The sequence below is a fragment of the Eleutherodactylus coqui genome, chromosome 12, assembly GCF_035609145.1.
Source record: "Eleutherodactylus coqui strain aEleCoq1 chromosome 12, aEleCoq1.hap1, whole genome shotgun sequence".
Classification (NCBI taxonomy): domain Eukaryota; kingdom Metazoa; phylum Chordata; class Amphibia; order Anura; family Eleutherodactylidae; genus Eleutherodactylus; species Eleutherodactylus coqui.
The window spans coordinates 126,920,513-126,938,366 of record NC_089848.1 but is presented as its reverse complement, the minus strand read 5'-3'; the positions used below and the strand labels follow the sequence as shown (position 1 = coordinate 126,938,366).

Sequence of the window (17,854 nt, the reverse complement as noted above, 5' to 3'; positions counted from 1 at the left end):
TTCATCCAGGTTGCTCCACCCTTTCCTTTATTTCCTTGCACCAGTCATAGATGAACCGTAGGCTCAAATTAAAACAAAATGCATACCCCACCGTGTGATTTTTTTGGTGACTTGCCTCTGTAGAATAGTGTCGTTAACTTCTGTATTCTATACATTTCACCACTTCCCATCGCAGCCATTTTTTTCCCCTTGTCGTTTCTTCATCACCGCCTTCCATAACCTATAACTGTTTTATTTTCCCATTGACCCGGCCACATGACCGCTTGTTCTTTTGTGGGATGTTGTATTATTTTGATGGTACTATTTAATCTACTGACCGACTTTTATACATTTTTAAGTAGTGTGGAACGGAAAAAAATCCAATTCCAATATAGTTTTGTTCCGTTCTGTTTTTTCCGCCTGCCCTCTGCTATAAAAGCACGATGCTTCCTTTATTCTGCGGGTCAATAAGATCACAGAAAAGCCACATTTTATTTTCTGCTATACTTTGCTGCTTTAAAACCTGTGCACAAAAAATGGCTTTTGTGTCATCAGTTTCTGCGCCCCAACCCCTTTTTAATCTTCTGTAGATGGAGCAGTGAGGGCTCTTCTTTTTTTGCAGATGAGCTGTTTAATGGTACCATTTTGGATGACATACGACTTTCTGAGATCTTTTATTCCATTTCTTTTTGCTTTTATGTTTATGTACAAAATGGGGCATGGATTTTAACTAGTAACATGCTCCCATAAATATTTTTAAAAATCTTTTTTTCAGTTTTACAAGGGGACTTAACCATGTGACCGATTGCACAATATACTGCAATAAATCTATATTGCAGTGTATTAGGCCTATGCTTACATCCAATTACATCCTACCAGAAGCAGAGTGCAATAAAAATACAATAGAGATGGGCCTGGAAGCCTTCACTAAGCCTCCAGCTATCATGACATCCATTCAGCATCCTGCAATCATGTGACAGAGGGTTAGACCCCAATGATCAAACACTTATTCCTTATCCTTTGAATAGGTTTTAAAATTTGGAACAACTCCTTAAAGGGAATTGTTAAGCTACCAATACACATTCAACAACTGCCAACTGAATGATCATTCATCTGACATCTGTTTGCTCTGGTTGCCCAATTCACATAAACATTAGGCAGAGCCGAATGTTCGTGTGTTTAGAGAGGTCAGCCGCAGCCAGATAGCTCCGGTGCCAGCTTATCTCCTGGAGAAGAAATTCCCCCGATTCTTCTTTCCCGCTGCATCATCTCTCAGGGTGCAGCTGAGCCGTCCCCATACACATTAATCAGTCAACCAACCCCACCATTCTTGGCAGGTTTGGATAACAAAGGTCTAACGTATGTAGGGGTCTTAAGGAGCTCCCGATGCTACCAGGCCCCCCTGACAGCAGATTATAAGGTGGCCATGCTTATTAGATAGAAGTAGGTTAGTAGTTGAACAACCGTTGAATGAACGATGATCTGGTGCAGCCAAACACACCTGAGTATGTTTTAGTCATTACAACTGGCCGTACCTGTTCAATGACGCTGGGGTGGGGAGGGACAATCTGTCTGGGAATGTTCTTGCTCAGTAAGGTCATTTATAAATGGATGATCTTTTGTAAGAATGGAACATCTTTCTTCCGACCATTGGATGATAATTTCGAATGTGGGTAACTTTTTTTCAGATCATAACAGTCTGTCATCAGTCGACTAAAATCATGCCAGTTATCGTAAAATGTCACCAGACAAATGATCTTTTTGGTAGAAATAGTGCATTTTTAACAACTTTAGTATAATGTGTGTGGCCACTTTAAGACGCAAGGACTTTGCAGCAGAAGTTTGCTTTCTGAAAAATATGGTAATTTCAAGGCCCACTTTGGGGAAACATTTGATCATTTTCTTGGGGGTGCAACTGGCATACAGGGTGTATTGGGGCAAAAAATATACTGACTGATCCCGTCATCGATGAGACAGTTGATCCACTCTGTCTTAAGTAATCTGCATTGTGACTAGCCCGATCCTCCAGCAGACCAGAAATCACTGTCACATTCAGTCCGTACAGCGGATGCAGGAGAATTCAACAGTGGAAGTCACGGTGGACAACGGGGGACAACGGGGGACTGGAGCAGAGCGGCTCTGTCATCAATGAAGGGATTGGTAAGTATTATTTTTTGCACTGTATGCCAATTGTACCCTGGGGAAAGAAGAAAAGGTGTCCCCGAAGTGACCTTTAAAATAGAACTCCCTCTGTTGGCTGCCTCTAGCACTGATAACAACAGAAGTGTTACATTGCAGCACTGCTATTGTAGACAGGGCCCTATGATAATGCCCCCATAACAGTGCAAGAGTCAGGGCATGTACCCTGATGCCCAACGTGAACAATGTCCCTATCAAAAGGTGCATCTGCCCCTTTTAAACGGTTTTGCCTGTCATCCAGACACTCTAGCCTTGGCTCATTTAGAATTGTATGGTGTTGCACGCACTCCATTTTTAAAAATGGAACCACCAGAGATGGCGTGGTCGTTCAATAGATGTGGCACTTGCAGTTGCCTTGCAGTGCTGGGTCCTGGGTTCAAATCTGACAAAGGACAACATCTCCATATTGTACAACTCACTGCAAATGTTGCCCTTGGTCAAATTTAAACCTAAGACCCAGCACTGCAAGGCAACAGTGCTAACCACTGAGCCCCCAAGCTGCTGCTTCCTGCAGGAAAAGAAGATAAAGAAGAGCTTGTTTTAAGGCCCATTTACACACAAAGATGATCGCTCAAAAGATTGCTTTTGAGCGATCATTTTGCATAAACTAGTAATTGGTACTAATGCCTATTAGTACCTATTAGTAGCTTAAGCAATGCCTGTGAGTCCTCAGGAGCTATATTCAGAGAACAGCGGGTTGTCTGTTCTCTGAATACATTCCCTTTGTTCTGCCACTGATAGCTGAGACAATGTAATCAGCACACCCCAGGCAGAACACAGAGTGCGGTCCTTCTTATTAGCTTTTCTGCTGAATGATGGATTTTGTGCCGAACTTATAATTATCGTTCGGCAGAAAAGTGAAAGATGGACACATTTATACACAACGATTATCGCTCAAAAGTTGGCTTTTGAGTAAATTTTGAGCGATAATCATTATGTGTAAAAGGGCCTTTACTCTTGTAGAGGAGGAAGAGGGAATAAAGAGTAGTAGAAGAAACATGGTAGTTTAGTGGTTAGCACTGTTGCCTTGTAGTACTGGAGTTCTAAGTTCATATCTGTTGAAGGACAACATCTGCATGGAGTATGCATGTTCTTTTTGTGTTTCTTTTGCTCAAGAAAAGGCAAAAGAAGCATGGTGGTTCATGGTAGAAGCATGGTGGTTCATGGTAGAAGCATGGTGGTTCATGGTAGAAACATGGTTAGTACTGTTGCCTTACAGTGCTAGAGTCCTAGATTCAAATCTGACCAAGAACAACATCTGCATGGAGTTTTAGAAGGTCCATAGAGATGTTGTCCTTGGTCAGATTTGAATGTAGGACCTCAGCACTGCAAGGCAACAGTTCTAACCACTGAGTCCCATTCATTGAACCACCACCATCATCATTGTCTCCGTCCTCTTAAACAGTATTTAATGAATTTTTGGTTTGAACTAATTTGGACAAAACTGAACTGTTTGACAAAATTCAGCGAACCAGCCCAACCGAACTTTTGAAAAGTTCACTCATCTCTATCAAGGGGCCCTGTTTAGATTCGGCTTTGAAACCCAGGAAAATTACGCCTCTACTTCTACACAAAGATAGACGTAGGAATACAATTGATATCTACAGAACAGAATATACAAAGAGGCTGAATTGTTTACTCCTTCTTGTACTCGTTGTACGATGAAGAAGATGATGCGTGGGAAGATGTTTTGGAAAGCTGCATAATTCCATCGGTGCCATAAAGTTTGCTATTTAAAAAGTTTTTTATGTCAACTTTTATGGTATACAGAGGCCATAAGTGTCTGATTGGTGGGAAGAAGGGTCCAACCCCAAGCATGAAGAATGAAAGTCTTTTCTAAAATGACTACCTCCACCTGTCTCCTTCCATTAAACATATCTAGTGACTGCAACTCATTAGATGTTTCTAGCACTTCGATAACAATTAAAGATCACCAAGTAAAACAATCATCTTGCATAACATGTAAAATTCGAGGAGGTATCTTAAAGAGTTTGCATCAAAAACAACTTTTATCCTATGAATAGGTGCTAAAAGTCTACTGTTGGGGGTTTCACCGCTGAGTATCCCTAACGATTCTGTGTCCCCTCTTCTCCTCATTGTGGGCTCACTGTATCTTCTGAGGGGAATGAATGGAACAGCGGACGTGCATGCGTGGTGGTGATCCATGGGGCTGCCGTTGATAGCCTAGCACTTGTACTAGGCTATTGTTGTCAGCCCCGTTGAAATGAATGGAGTGGCGCATGCATACACGACTCCTCCTCTCTGCAGATGGGTGCAGTGACCTCATAGTGATGGGAAGAAGAGGACATTCTTAGGATCACTGGGGTCTCAACCGTGAGTCCTCCACTGATCAGACTTTTATCACCTATTCTATTGATAAAAGTTGCTTTCAGTTCAACACCTTTAAGGCGCCCCCCAGCGTCCCCGGAGTGTTATTTGTCCAGGGACTGGAGTTGGAGTTATATTACCTGATGTTGTTTGTTCTCCAAGTTTGACTGCCATTCTGATTGTTCCTATAGCCTGCCTTCATACTTGCACAATGGCTCTGGCAATTCTTAGACTACCAGATGCACGAATGAGCAGCAGCTGCCAATCACAAAGCATCCTGCAGTGTCTGACTACTGATGTGTAATGTGGAAAGTGGACAGGAATGTCGTGGGCAAGGTGGAAGAACAAAAAGGGGCTCCAAGAAGAAGACGATCGGTGGCGGTTCTGAAATGGTCCATAGACAAAAAAAGGGGCCACTGTTGTCAGTTGGGCTGTGGCAGGTATTGCAAGTTGGCCCCATTCAAGCCCAATTCTAATTCTCCCTATCGGGATACCACAAGTCACAAAAATGAAGAAGTTTAACCTTGGGAAAGCACAATGACCCCCAAAACCATGGTTTTACCATACAAAGACGCACTCAAGACTGGATTGGCGCTAGTGCAGGAAAGAAAATCTAAACAGAACATTGTGATTTAATAAAACCACCCCTTTAAAAGAGAATTGGCCAGTAGGTAGACAACATGGCCCCTGCCGCTGGTTGGTAAAACCAGGCTCTATAAAGTAGAATCCCGTTTGGTACTGATGCTATAGCGCCACCTCTTTTTCCTTAATGTCATTGCATCATCATCTCCCTTGCTCTCTGTCATCTGCTCTATTTCACTTGTCCGCGGCAGTAAATCCGAGTCTCACTTTACATTTCTCCAGCCTCCACCAGCAGGACAACATTTCCACAGGCTTCCACACTCTCCTTGAGCGCTGCGGCAGGCGTTCAGAGCGGCAATAATGACATGTAAAGCTGTACAATGACTCATGCATGGCTTAATGCAAACACATGCACGGTCAGCAAATAAGGTTTTCAGGCGCCACAATGGCTCCCGCGGCACGCTGGGACTTGGTTTGTCGATGATCGTTAGAATTCCGCTTAATGAGAGAAAACGTGAAATATGTTTGAACTCTGGACGTCGTCTTTCCATTTGCACTTATCATCATTGTCGCTGGTTCAATGCGGCTCTGTAGGAGAACAGTTGTCAAATATTCAACACGGAATGAATTCCCTCATTGAATGGATTATACTTTTCTCTATTCAGTCCATTGATTGTGCCTGGAGATTCTAAAGTTTCACTTCAAGGACTTTAACAATGATGGGTCTCTTAAGAAAACAATGACAGTTCTGGCACAATAGATTCCTGCACCTCTGTATGAAGGTAAATGCTAATTATGCCATGAAGAGCAGATTATCTCCCTAACACTGGTATCAGTGATCCTATAATTGCGCTCTTGTTGCGCATACAGCGGGTTGAATCGGAAAACGACTACTTATAAGTGACATTTATTCATGGAGGTAAATTAGCGCCATAGTGGTCGCTGGTCTTTTCCTTCATCCAGGGCACAGATTAAAGTCCGCAGAAAATCAGACTTTTTCTGAGTCTTGTGCGCGCGCTCTCCCATAGACTTGTTAAGGAAAGAGTTAGATTTTCGTTCTGCGTGAGGACTTAACAGGAAGTGGGTGAGAATGAAAATACAGAATCCAGCTCCCTGATGCCTTGCCTAACAGCAGTATAAGTTAGTTTATGGTGCTCTAGGCAAGTGACAGGTTCCCTTTAACCCCTTCAATGGCAGGTTTATTATTACCATGTCAGAGCAGCAAGCCCAGAAGATTTTCCTGAGGTAATTCGGAGTGGCAAACGTGTACAGTGGCACAATGATTGTGTGTCCTGGCCAGCATTTCAGCACTAGAGCTGTCCACGGAAATCTTCGGCAGTTTAACTACAGGGTCAGTGCAGCAAGCCCCGAAGATTTTCCAGGCGTGCCACTAAAGAGGTTAAAGGGATATTCTGAGCTCTTTTCAACTAAAGGATAGGTCAACAGTAGTTGATGGACGCAGGTCTGCTGTTCAGGAACCCTGTTCAGTAGCTAACTGTCTAGCCTCTTGTCCAGTGCAGCAGGCCAGACGTTGTAATCAGTGGATAAGGGGAGAAGTGCCGACGCTGGCTTCACTCCCATTGAACCGCACTGCTATTCCACTTCCTGCTCCTGGTATTGACATCCTGTCCTGGGCAGGAAGTAGAAAAGCATTGTGGTGTTCCCATTTCCTCCTGTTAACTGATTATGATGGCCGCCCTACTGCACTGAACAGCGGGCCTGATGACCAGCTGGTGAACGAGGGTATCAAGTGGCAAACACCCATATTGATGGCCTATCCAGAGAATAGGTCATCATTTTAAAAGAGCCAAGAATATCCCTTTAAGTGTGCTGCCCCAGTGTAAGGGTACACGATTATAAAGTCCTATATACTTGTAGGAGTAGACCCTTGAAGTTGCAGTTGGCAACTAAGGCATGGAGACAGTTATGTATAGGACTCCCCCCTAGGGGGTCATATAAATACACCCTTATTGCTCCGCTCCATAAAAAGGCACAAGCATTGCATTATAATAAAAAATTCTATGCAAAAAAATAAAATAAAAGCATACTTGGTATTGATGTGTCCATAAAAGTCCAATCTATCAAAGTAACGCATTATTTATCTCGTACGGTCATCAGAAAAAAAAAACACAACGCTAGAATAGCGATTTTTTTTCTTGGTCACCCCGTCTCCAAGAAAAAAAATTGATAAACAGCTACCAAAAAGTCATATGTACTCCAAAATGGTATGAGTAGAAACTACATTATGTCCCACAAAAAACAAGCCCCCCCCCCCCACAACTCAGTAGATATCTCCAAAGATATTTCACTGTTTTAAAGTAGCAGAGCAGAAATAAAATACTATATAGATTTGATATAATCATAATCGTACTGACTCACAGTATGTAAAAACAAGAACCCCCTCCCAAAGATGACAGGGAGCCGGGGGCTGCATTTTTCATACTCACCCTCTTCCTGGTCTCCGAAGTGCCCGCCTATGAAGAATCATATTTTTGTGGACATCACAGGTGGGCACCGCAGCAACTAAGAAGCGGGTGAGTAGGAAAAATACTGAAAAATACCTCACCCGATTCTCTGTCACACTCTGGTGTGTTAGGCAGGTGACAGGTTCACTTTAAGAGGTTATGGTGGTGGTATCCCACTTGGCAAAGCTGCAGGACCCCCTGCTATAAGGATAATAAGGGTCCCTAACCCTGATATGTCAGACAAGGTGAGTGGTATCAGATGCTTCCAAGTAGAGCCTCATCACCACCAGACATTGGGTTCATGTCACGGTGTGAATTGGCCGGTAGTCTGGACTGTTCATCTGTCTATCTGTATTGTCATAGTCCAGCCAGCCAATCACCTTTGCAGTGTGCAGGTTACTGCAGAAGTATCTGGTTTTGGCTGCCAGGGTTCCTCTCTTCTCTTATCTCCTGCACTATTCCCTGCACTTCATATTCTGATTGGTTGTCTGGGAGGCAGTTTCCTGGGTTGACCAATCAGAGATATCATTAAACTATAAAATTCGACCGCCCTGCTATGAGCACTGGTTATTTTGCCAATGGTGTGCATGCTGCCTTACCAGAGCTCAGTTTGTCTGTCTGTTCCGAGCTCTGTTCTTCTTGGTCAAGTTTGTGTGTTATGTTGATGCATGCATGCCTTGCTATGTTTCATTAGTTTGTCTGTTATTTCATCTGTTCACTTGCTCTTCAGTTTGGTTGTTTGTATGTCTTATCCACCCATCTGATTAGTAGTCGGACTCCTGGTCCATGTTTGTTTGTCCCACTCATCTGTTGGTGGTGAGTGCCCGTGATTTGTCCTGAGTGCTCCTCTCTGTTCAAATGCTAGGGGCTTGTCTTGTCGATCTGTTGCAGGTGTAGGTGTGTGATCCAATTCCCTTCCCTCCATAGGTGTGTGGATGTCCGATTCTCTTCCCTCCATAGGTGTGCAGATGTCCGATTCCCTTCCCTCCATAGGTGTGTGGATGTCTGATTCCCTTTCACTCATAGGTGTGTGGACTCCTGAATCTGTGTCTCGTTTTGTGCTTTTAGTGTGGCAGTGTTCCCTATCCAACTTATCCTTGTGCCCGGTTATCCCTTATTGTCATCCAGGGACAGTCCAGGCCCAGTAGGTACGAGACGTGGCGCCATCCTTGTCAGGACGATTGTCCTACTTTTAGACCAGGGTCCACCAATGTCCTTGTTCATTTAAGGAAGGTATGCTCAAGAGTTATATTCATCCTGTCCGCCCGGTTTAGTCTGTCTTTGTCTTGTTTAGTTGGGTTTTAGTCCTGTCTGGTGACGCCCGTGCAGGACTTTGCGTTTTTCCCCAGCTGGGACGTGACAGTTTACTTGTGATTGTGTGGCCAGAATATACAAATTAAATACAAAGTCAAGATACCATCATTTCATTAAGTTCCTTAAATAAAGACACATTTGCAGGCGTGGAAACAAACGACCCTTCATTCTCTCTCCGAACACTTGTAAAGAACAAGGATAAATGAGAAAAGATGGGATCTTCTGCCTGACTTATAATATCCTCAGCTGAGCACACAAGAACCTTAAATTGCAAAAACCTCTCAGTTGTGACTTATTAAGGAAAAAGGAACATTCCGAGGAAAATCAAAGAACTGCAAAGAGAATTAACGGGACTGGATGACAATGACGTTAGATCAGCATTACTGCAAATGGCCCTAAAAGAAGGATTAACTAGAGCGCTGCCGCATCGAGGCTATCGGAAATCCCTAGGCAAAAAAATAGTTGGGGTCTGCATCGCCATTCGGCTTATAATATGCAGTTGGACAAGCCATTTAATGCCAATTGGATTGTTTTGCTTTTTTAGCGATCATTAGATTACATTACACTCATTACCAAACATAAGCTTCTAATCTGTTCGGAGCCCGCTGACTTTGTTTTCTTCAGTTCCAATTGTGGAGGTTTTGTAATAATACCGTATAATTAGTAGAAAGCCGAAACACTGATGATGGATTAACGACACTGAATACAATAAACTGTCTGTGATAACTAATAATTGTTCCTTTGTGGTTGTTTTAAGGAAGATCTAATCTTAAACATTTATGGCAGGTACAACCATCTCCCCGTTCGTCCGCCTCCACCCAACGCTTTCTGCAAATTACACAATGTTGAGGCAGAATTTTGGGGTGTTCCTGCTTGCAAGTGTGTTTCAGTTCATCAATATTTCTGGGATGCCATGTGTGCTCAGCCTTCTTCAGGTCTTTCTACAGCATCTCACAGGGTAGGGGTGTATTAACACAGGTGGTGTTCCCATGCGAGTTCAGTCCGATTCTGAGATGGGCAGAACTCGCACAAGAGCCCATTCATTTGAATCAGTTCATTCACATGAGCGATTTTTCGCTTTGTCCGATAGTCTGAGTTTGAAATGGCTAATTAGCCTAATTAACAAATGCACAGGAAAATAGATGTTGCATTATTTTTTGCACAATGGAATTGCATACGTGAAAAAACATGCTTGTAAAAGGACCCAAAATCAATGGGTTCTATTTACTGCGCATGTAAATATGGTCATGTAAATCCAGCTGCTTCAGACGAACGTAAGCGCAAAAACGTATTTGTGCAACAAAGGAGTGTTTTTTTGACGCTCCAAAACAGGCACGTCACAGCAGGGAGGAGCCAAAACCTGGGGCGGGGTCGAACACGGTTTGATGCTCGTTCGAGTACGAGCACCATCGAGTACGCTAATACTTAAACGAGCATCAAGCTATGCAGAGTACGTTCGCTCAATTCTATTCCTGCCCCATCTCTCTAGAACGTAGTATTAACGCACAAGAATCCCGCTAGTGAAAAGGAAACCATTGAAATCAGTGGTTTTGTTTAACTCCGTTTTGACAATCATGGCCGCAAAACGGGACAAAATCCCAATCATCTTAAGAAGCCCTGAAGGTGTATTTACACAGATGAGTATGATATCTGTCCGGGAGAAGCAGAACGATATCGCACTTGTGAGGACCGCTTCACATGAGCGTATGCACAAAAATACTTACGTAACGCAGCACATTTTCACCATGGACAACACATTTATGTTTTTGCGCAAATTACTGTAATTCTTGCACTCGCCTGGTGGTTTCACATGGACGCCGGACACAGCCACGCCCCAATTTAAATGGCTAATAAGCCTAATTAGCTTCAGATGTGTTCTTTTTCAGGTGAAATTGCGGAATCACGTGGATATTGAATCTCAGGCGCAACTCGCTCTCGTCTGTGTGCATACAGCGTAAAAGGTCAGCTTAGTAGTTCCAAAACACAAATCTTGTTTTTTTCTTCGGCATTCTTTAGTCGATTTTCTTGTCTATTTTGGTTGCTTGTCTTGCTGCATCAGCCAACGTCCCTTCAGCTTGAGGTCATGGAGGGCTGCCCTGACGTTCCCTGCTAAAATGTTGTTTTGTTTTGTCCTGGAATTCATTGTTCTCTCAGCGATTACAAGGTATCCAGTCCTGAGGCAGCAAAACAATCCAGAAACATGATGCCCCATCCACCATAAGCCCCAAACCATGATGATTACCCCTTAGTCGCAACCGGCCTTCAGTCACTTTATGGAACCATGTTCTCCATGACTTCCCATCTTTCACTGCTTCTCTCAGTTCTGGGATAGTAATGTTGGTGGTGGCCTTGATTGTATCAAGATGGCTTGATACAACTGATACAATCAAACCATGATGCCCTCTCTACCATAAGCCCCAAAGCATGATGCTCCTTCCACCATAAACCCCAAACCATGATCTCCCTCAAACAGGCTTCATAGAATAGAATGAATATGATTGTTCCCAGCAAGAGAAGCCACGTAATCTTGTAGATAGGAGACCTTTTAATGGCTAACAATGATACATGATAGAATAGAATGAGGACTTGGTGTTGGTGGGCAGCATTCTTTCTCTTCTGTTTACAGTTTGTACATTTGTGATGAAAAGTCCACTTTTGTTTCACTTGAGCACAGAACTGTCAGGACTGGGGTCCGGGATACTGGAAGTCCCTGAAAGCCCACAACCCCTGCCCCTACCTACTTGCCCACTGGGCTGAGCCCTAGGGTGACAACTGGATGACGGTCCCTAGACTAAGGAAGCGGGACACAGGGACTGGAAACAGACAGACACTGGAACAAGTAACACTAAGGCAAGTCAGACGATCCGGGTCGGCAATGAGAGGGTACGCGGTACAAAAAGGGTCAGGCAAAGGCAAGATGGGTCAGAAGGTGGAGAGTCAAAACGGAAGTCAAAACACAAGAAAGACGCGGGTACAGCTGGAAGACCAAACTAACATTGGCAGGGATATGAGCACACAGGCACGTTTAAATGCTGTTAGAGCTCCCACCCCAGCAGCTGATTTGGGCAAGGAGTCTGATAGTCACAGAATACACACAGCTGCTCTGGATAACCCACCCCCAGCCCTGCAGGACAGGCGGAGATAGACGCGTGCCTGGTTGCCATGGTGCTGAGGACGCGGCGCCGGGTGGCACCTGCCGCGTCCCTAAGAACCCGGCGGTGAGGAGGAGCGTGGCAGCAAGAGGCGGTAACTAGGACTGGGGCTCACTTGCGCTGCACGACAGCTGCCTGGGTGACAGGTCTGGAAGTGTGGGCATGGAGGACCTGCGAGCCGCCGGTCCTGACAAGAACAGTATAGGACAAGCACTGTGCTTTCATGTAAAGTTCAGAATACTGTAATGGTTTGTTGTAGACAGCAGTAGCTTCCTTCTTGATGTCCTTCCATGAGAACCATTTTGCTTTGTGAGTTTTTAATAGTGGTTACATGAACAGAGATCTCTGAAGTTTGTAAAATCTTGTGAAGGTCTTTTTCTGTTCTTCTTGGACTCTTTCTCACCTCTTTCTGGATTGCGCATTACAGTGATCTTAAAGTGACAAAATTCTGTTTCGGGACCAGTGGGTGGAGGTGTTCTATTACCTGCACTTAATCTTCTACTTCAGTTACGCCACTTCCTGCCCTATTTTCAGGCAGCCACTGCTATTTTCTGACTAGACCTGCTCTGTGATTGGCCAGTACTGATCATGTGAGCAGTGCAGGCTAATCACAGAGAAGATATAGTGCATTGGTATCTAACACTACCAATGCAGTTTGGGTTATTATGTACTCTAAAGATGGCGGTGGCCATCTTTTCCACCCAAAAAAGATAAGATAAGAACCAGGTGTAACGGAGGGACTGAGGAAAAAATTGAGCACTATTATTACACCACCTCCACCCTGTGGCCCCTAAACAGAATTATGTCCGGTAACCAAAGGGTCGCTTTAAGAGGATGCCCACTTCCAGGGAGAGTGGCAACAGTCCTGATTTTTTTCTATTTGTAGATAGTTTGTATAACTGAGCATTGATGTACACCAAGGTCATTAGTAGCGTGAATGAACTTTTGAAAAGTTTGGCTCTGCTGAAAATTGGCAAAACATTTGGTTCAGTCTAAATTAGTTTGAGCCGCACTGGAAGTTTACCAAAAGCCCTAAAATTGATGTATGGCATTGTCTAAGAGCCATAAAAGCCCTGTATAATGCATAATGTATAAAGATTAAACACCAGGGTTCAGGATCAGATTTGAGGGAACCCAACCAGCAGAACCCGGTTTCGGGTAGAACTTTGCAAAAAGCTTGGTTCAGATTTGTGCCAAACCAATCTTTTAGCAAAATTTGACCTGAAATAGAATTCCACTGGTTCATTTCGCTCAACACTAGTCTTTAGCAAAGATTTTGTAGCCTTTTTAAACCACATGTATTTCTATAACACATCTTCTGAGGGGTTCTGAAAGTCGTTGGCAACAAGACATGTTTCACCTTAACTAATCTTTCTTGAGAAGAGCAGAGTTATCAGTAACCAGGCTGTGTGTTTCTTTATGCAATGGGCAAAGCTCCTGTGAAACCTATATTTCCAATCTCATCTCCTTAACCCCTTAAGGACGCGGCCTATTTTGGCCTTAAGGACCAAACAATTTTTGGCAGATTTTAATCTCCATTTTTCAAAAGCCATAACTTTTTTATTTTTCCGTTGACGCGGCCGTACAAGGGCTTGTTTTTGGCGTGGCGAACTGTAGTTTTTACAGGTGCCATTTTTGGGTACATAGACTATATCGTAAAACTTTTATTATTTTTTTTCATGATCGCAGGAAGAGAAAACGCATCAATTCTGCAATAGATTTTTCTTTTTTTTATAGCGTTAATCATGCAGCATAAATGATACAATACATTTTTTTCTGCGGACCGGTACGATTAGAACGATATTAAAATTCTCTTTTTTTTTTAAGTTTTTACACTTTTGTACAATAAAAACCCTTTTTTTGGAAATCTTTTTTTTCTAAATCACTGCATTCAAAGTCCTATAACTTTTATTTTACAATGGACAGAGCTCTGTGAGGGCTTATTTTTTGCGAGACGAGCTGTAGTTTTAATTGGTACCATTGTTTTTTTATGCTAATATAAGAAAAACCATGAAAAAGAGTTTTTTTCCAGTTTTTATTTTTTTATACATTATTTTAATCTTTTTTTTTACACCATTTGTGTCCCTCTGGGGGACTTACATCATAACAACTCTGATCGCTGTGATAAGGCATTGCAGGAGTTCCCTCCTGCAATGCCTTATCGCTTATTACAGCGATCATAGGCAATGGTAAAACCGGACGCCTGTAGGTGGCGTCCTGTTACCACGGCAACCAGCCCGGCTCTCTACGATTACATCGCGAGAGCCCGCTGACGTCACAGAGGGAGCGCACTCCCTCTGTGAACCCTTTCCCTGCCGCGATCTTCATAGATTGCGGCAGGGAAGGTGTTAACAGTGGGAGGCTGGCTATCAGTGACAGCCAGCTCCCACTGTCCGATAGCACGAGATCTGTCATGATCTCACGCTATCCCCATGATGTAAGGGTACGTCCAGTTGCGGAAGTACCCCGCTCCCATTACGTACCCTTACGTCATGGGAAGGGAAGGGGTTAATTAAAACACCTTTTGAAAATTAGCTCTTGGAGAATTTATTAGCACAGAGGTTCACTTACTTTTCTCCCTGCACTGTGGATGTTACTCAATGTGCTCAATAAAAGACATGAACTGTACAACTGTTTTTGTGTAGTTACATTGTGTGTGCCTGTAATTTTGCCTTTAGATAGTAATTAGAGATGAGCGAGCAAACATCTCGAGCGAGTAGTGCCTTATGCGAGTACCTGTCCGCTCGTCTCAAAAGATTCGGGCGCCGGCGGGGGGTGGGGAGCGGCGGGGGAGAGTGGGGAGGAACGGGGGGGAGATCTCTCTCTCACTCTCTCCCCCCCGCTCCCCCTGCTCACTCCCACAACTCACCGCTCTCCCCCGCCGGCACCCGAATCTTTAGAGACGAGCGGGCAGGTACTCGCTCGAGTAGTTTGCCTTAGCGAGTACGCTCGCTCATCTCTAATAATAATCATACCTTTTTATGGAAAAGCCCGATATTGTGGTATAGAGGAGAAGGAACATCTGAGCAATGCTTGCATCTGCAAAGGAATTCCATTGATATGAGCAACAATCATTTTTTATTGACTTACCTCTTTGTATCCGAACACTATTCGACCATCGTTGATTAAAGTGGCCTGGAAGGTGAAGCTACCGAGACTGTAGTTGTCTTGCAGATGGACGTGGTCCCACTGAACCACGAGAGCCGTGCCTGGAAAAGTAATGGATGTATAAGGAATGTTTTCCAACATGCTGGATTTCTAAACATTACTGTACATGCAACTCTTCCCTTCCCTCAAAGTCAAGGGTAAGATGACATTCATCAGCTGTGTGCTACTAGAGAGAACGAGGCTTCAACCCATTGTCTTCTGAATTTGGTTTACATCTTTAGGATTAAATGGGATATCTGGGCTCAAAACCACATCGATTCTTAACCACTTAATATCACCAGACTATTTTTAATTCATTTGTGGTCTCCCCTCCTCACTTTCAATAAATTATAACTCTTTACTAGAGATGAGCGAGTAGTGCCTTAGCCGAGTATCTCCCCGCTCGTCTCTAAAGATTCGGGGGCCGGTGGGGGGCGGGGAGCGGCGAGGGAGAGCGGGGAGGAACGGAGGGGAGATCTCCCTCTCTCCCGCCCGCTCCCCCCGCTCCCCGTCGCAACTCATCTGTCACCTGCACAGGCCCCCAAATCTTTAGAGACGAGCTAGGAGATACTCGGCTAAGGCACTACTCGCTCGAGTAATGTGCCTTAGTGAGTATACTCGCTCATCTCTACTCTTTATCCATCAATGTAGCTGTGTCAGGGCTTTTTAGAGCCTCGTGTGGCGCAGAGTGTTAAGGCAGCAGTGTGCAGTCCTAAGCTCTCACTCACGACCTGAAGGTTGCAGGTTAAATCCCTGCATGGTTCAGGTAGCGGGTTCAAGGTCAACTCAGCTTTCCATCCTTCTGAGGTTGGTAAAATGAGCCCCCAGCTTGCTGGAGTGGGGGGAAATAAATAAATGACCTGTAGGCGCTGCAGAATAAGTTGGCGCTGTACAAATAACAAGTTTTAATTATTTTATTTTTGTGAAATCAAAAAAGAAAACGTTATTCTGTCCTTTTCGGGGGCTTATCTTTACGGCACACATATGATTACAATACCAAATTTAGGTTTTTTTGGTTTTTTTTTGCTGCATTACTTTTAAAATAATAACATTTCTTATTTTCTTTTTGCCGACATCTTCTCACAGCCGTAACGTATTTTATTTTTCTGTCACTATAGCTGTGTGAGGAGTCATTTTTGACAGAGTTTCCTGTAGTTTCTATTGGTACCATTTTGGAGTACATTTGAGTTTTTAATAGCTTTTTATAACTTTTTTTTGGAGACATGATGACCAAAAAAGGCGTAATTCTGGCGTCGTATACTTCTTTTCTCTGACGACGTTCACCGTATGGGATAAAAAATGCATTACTTTGATAGATCGGACCTTTATAGACACATTCTGTTATAAATACGGGGAAACGATTTTTTTTGTAGCTTTTAATTAATTTTTTCTAATAATAAAACTTTTTACACCTCATTCTTACATATTTTTAGTCCCTCATAGGCATTGTGTGATCACTCAGAGTACAATGCCATACCACAGTCATGTTAACAATGGTTACATTTGTATATGAGGAGGTTTGTGTATCTGTTCAGCACACAGCAGACACGCTTTATTTGCTGACTCTGTGACACTCGTAGACGGCGGCGCTGCATCACATGCTCAGGACATAAATATCAGCTCCGCATCTCATACATACCGTTGTCAAAGTATCTGACTGTAGAATTTCTGGAGACGCTTGGATCGAAATTGGCCATCAGGGGAGCGATATATTGGGTTGCGGTGAGCATCCGATGAACAACTTCTCCTGTATACATAAAACCTGAGGAAAGCAGAACGGATATTATAATCAGACTTCTGGTAACGAGTTCAACAACAGGCACTAGAAAATGCTAACGGCAGCAGCCCGGGCCCTCCGGGAGGCCGGTTTATCGCTGTCCTGATCTACTACGTGCCACAGATTTGTCTATTACTTCTACTTTCCGTGTTTTGTAGGATTACAGGGGTTCAGATACTGCAGAGCGGAGGGAATCACATCTGTTTGTAGGTCTGACAGACATATGCTGTAACATATTGCCAAGTCATCCGCATTTACGGAGAGTTTGCTGACTTTTCTGCATCTGTGCCTTACTGGATTGCATTGTATGCCATCAGAATGACTTCCATTGTACTTTATGAAACTCCAGAGATATTTATGAGTCACGGTAAAGAGATAATTAAAAGGCCACTCTGGCGAAAATACTTTTTCCATCCTTGTGCCTCCCACCTGTCACACTCTAGAGGTCTCCTCTGTGTATTGCAGCAATTTCTATGCAGTGCAGCCCCCTGTCTGATGCTTATTAGACACAAGCTGCGATTTTTTACTTTCAATTTCCCATGATGCATCAGGATGGTATTAGTTACGGCTATATCATTTCTGCCTGCTAGGGAAGACAGCTTAGTTGTCATTACCTTCTACCTACCGGTCTACAAATATCTGAAGGGCTGTCACAGCCCTATTCTCCTTTGCACAAGGAAAGACTAGAAGCAATGGGATGAAACTGAAAGGGAGGAGACACAGATTAGATATTAGACAGTGAGGGGGATCAATGAGTGGAGCAGGTTGCCACAGGAGGTGAGGAGTTCTCCTTCAATGGAAGTGTTCAAACAAAGGCTGGACAAATATCTGTCTGGGATGATTTAGTGATCCTGCACTGAGCAGGGGGTTGGACCCGATGACCCTGGAGGTCCCTTCAAATCTACCACTCT

At 43.7% G+C, this 17,854-nt stretch overlaps 1 protein-coding gene across 1 annotated transcript in view; it reads right to left on the bottom strand.

Annotated features, from left to right (window-relative positions):
- Positions 1-17,854, bottom strand: part of PLXDC2 (plexin domain containing 2) — a 488,455-nt gene that overhangs the window by 166,197 nt on the left and 304,404 nt on the right. Inside the window, exons 5-6 of the mRNA XM_066585333.1 lie at positions 16,806-16,928; positions 15,110-15,228 (exon numbers count right to left, since the gene is read on the bottom strand). Coding sequence (XP_066441430.1) covers positions 15,110-15,228; positions 16,806-16,928 — 242 coding nt within the window. The remainder of the gene's footprint in view (positions 1-15,109; positions 15,229-16,805; positions 16,929-17,854) is intronic.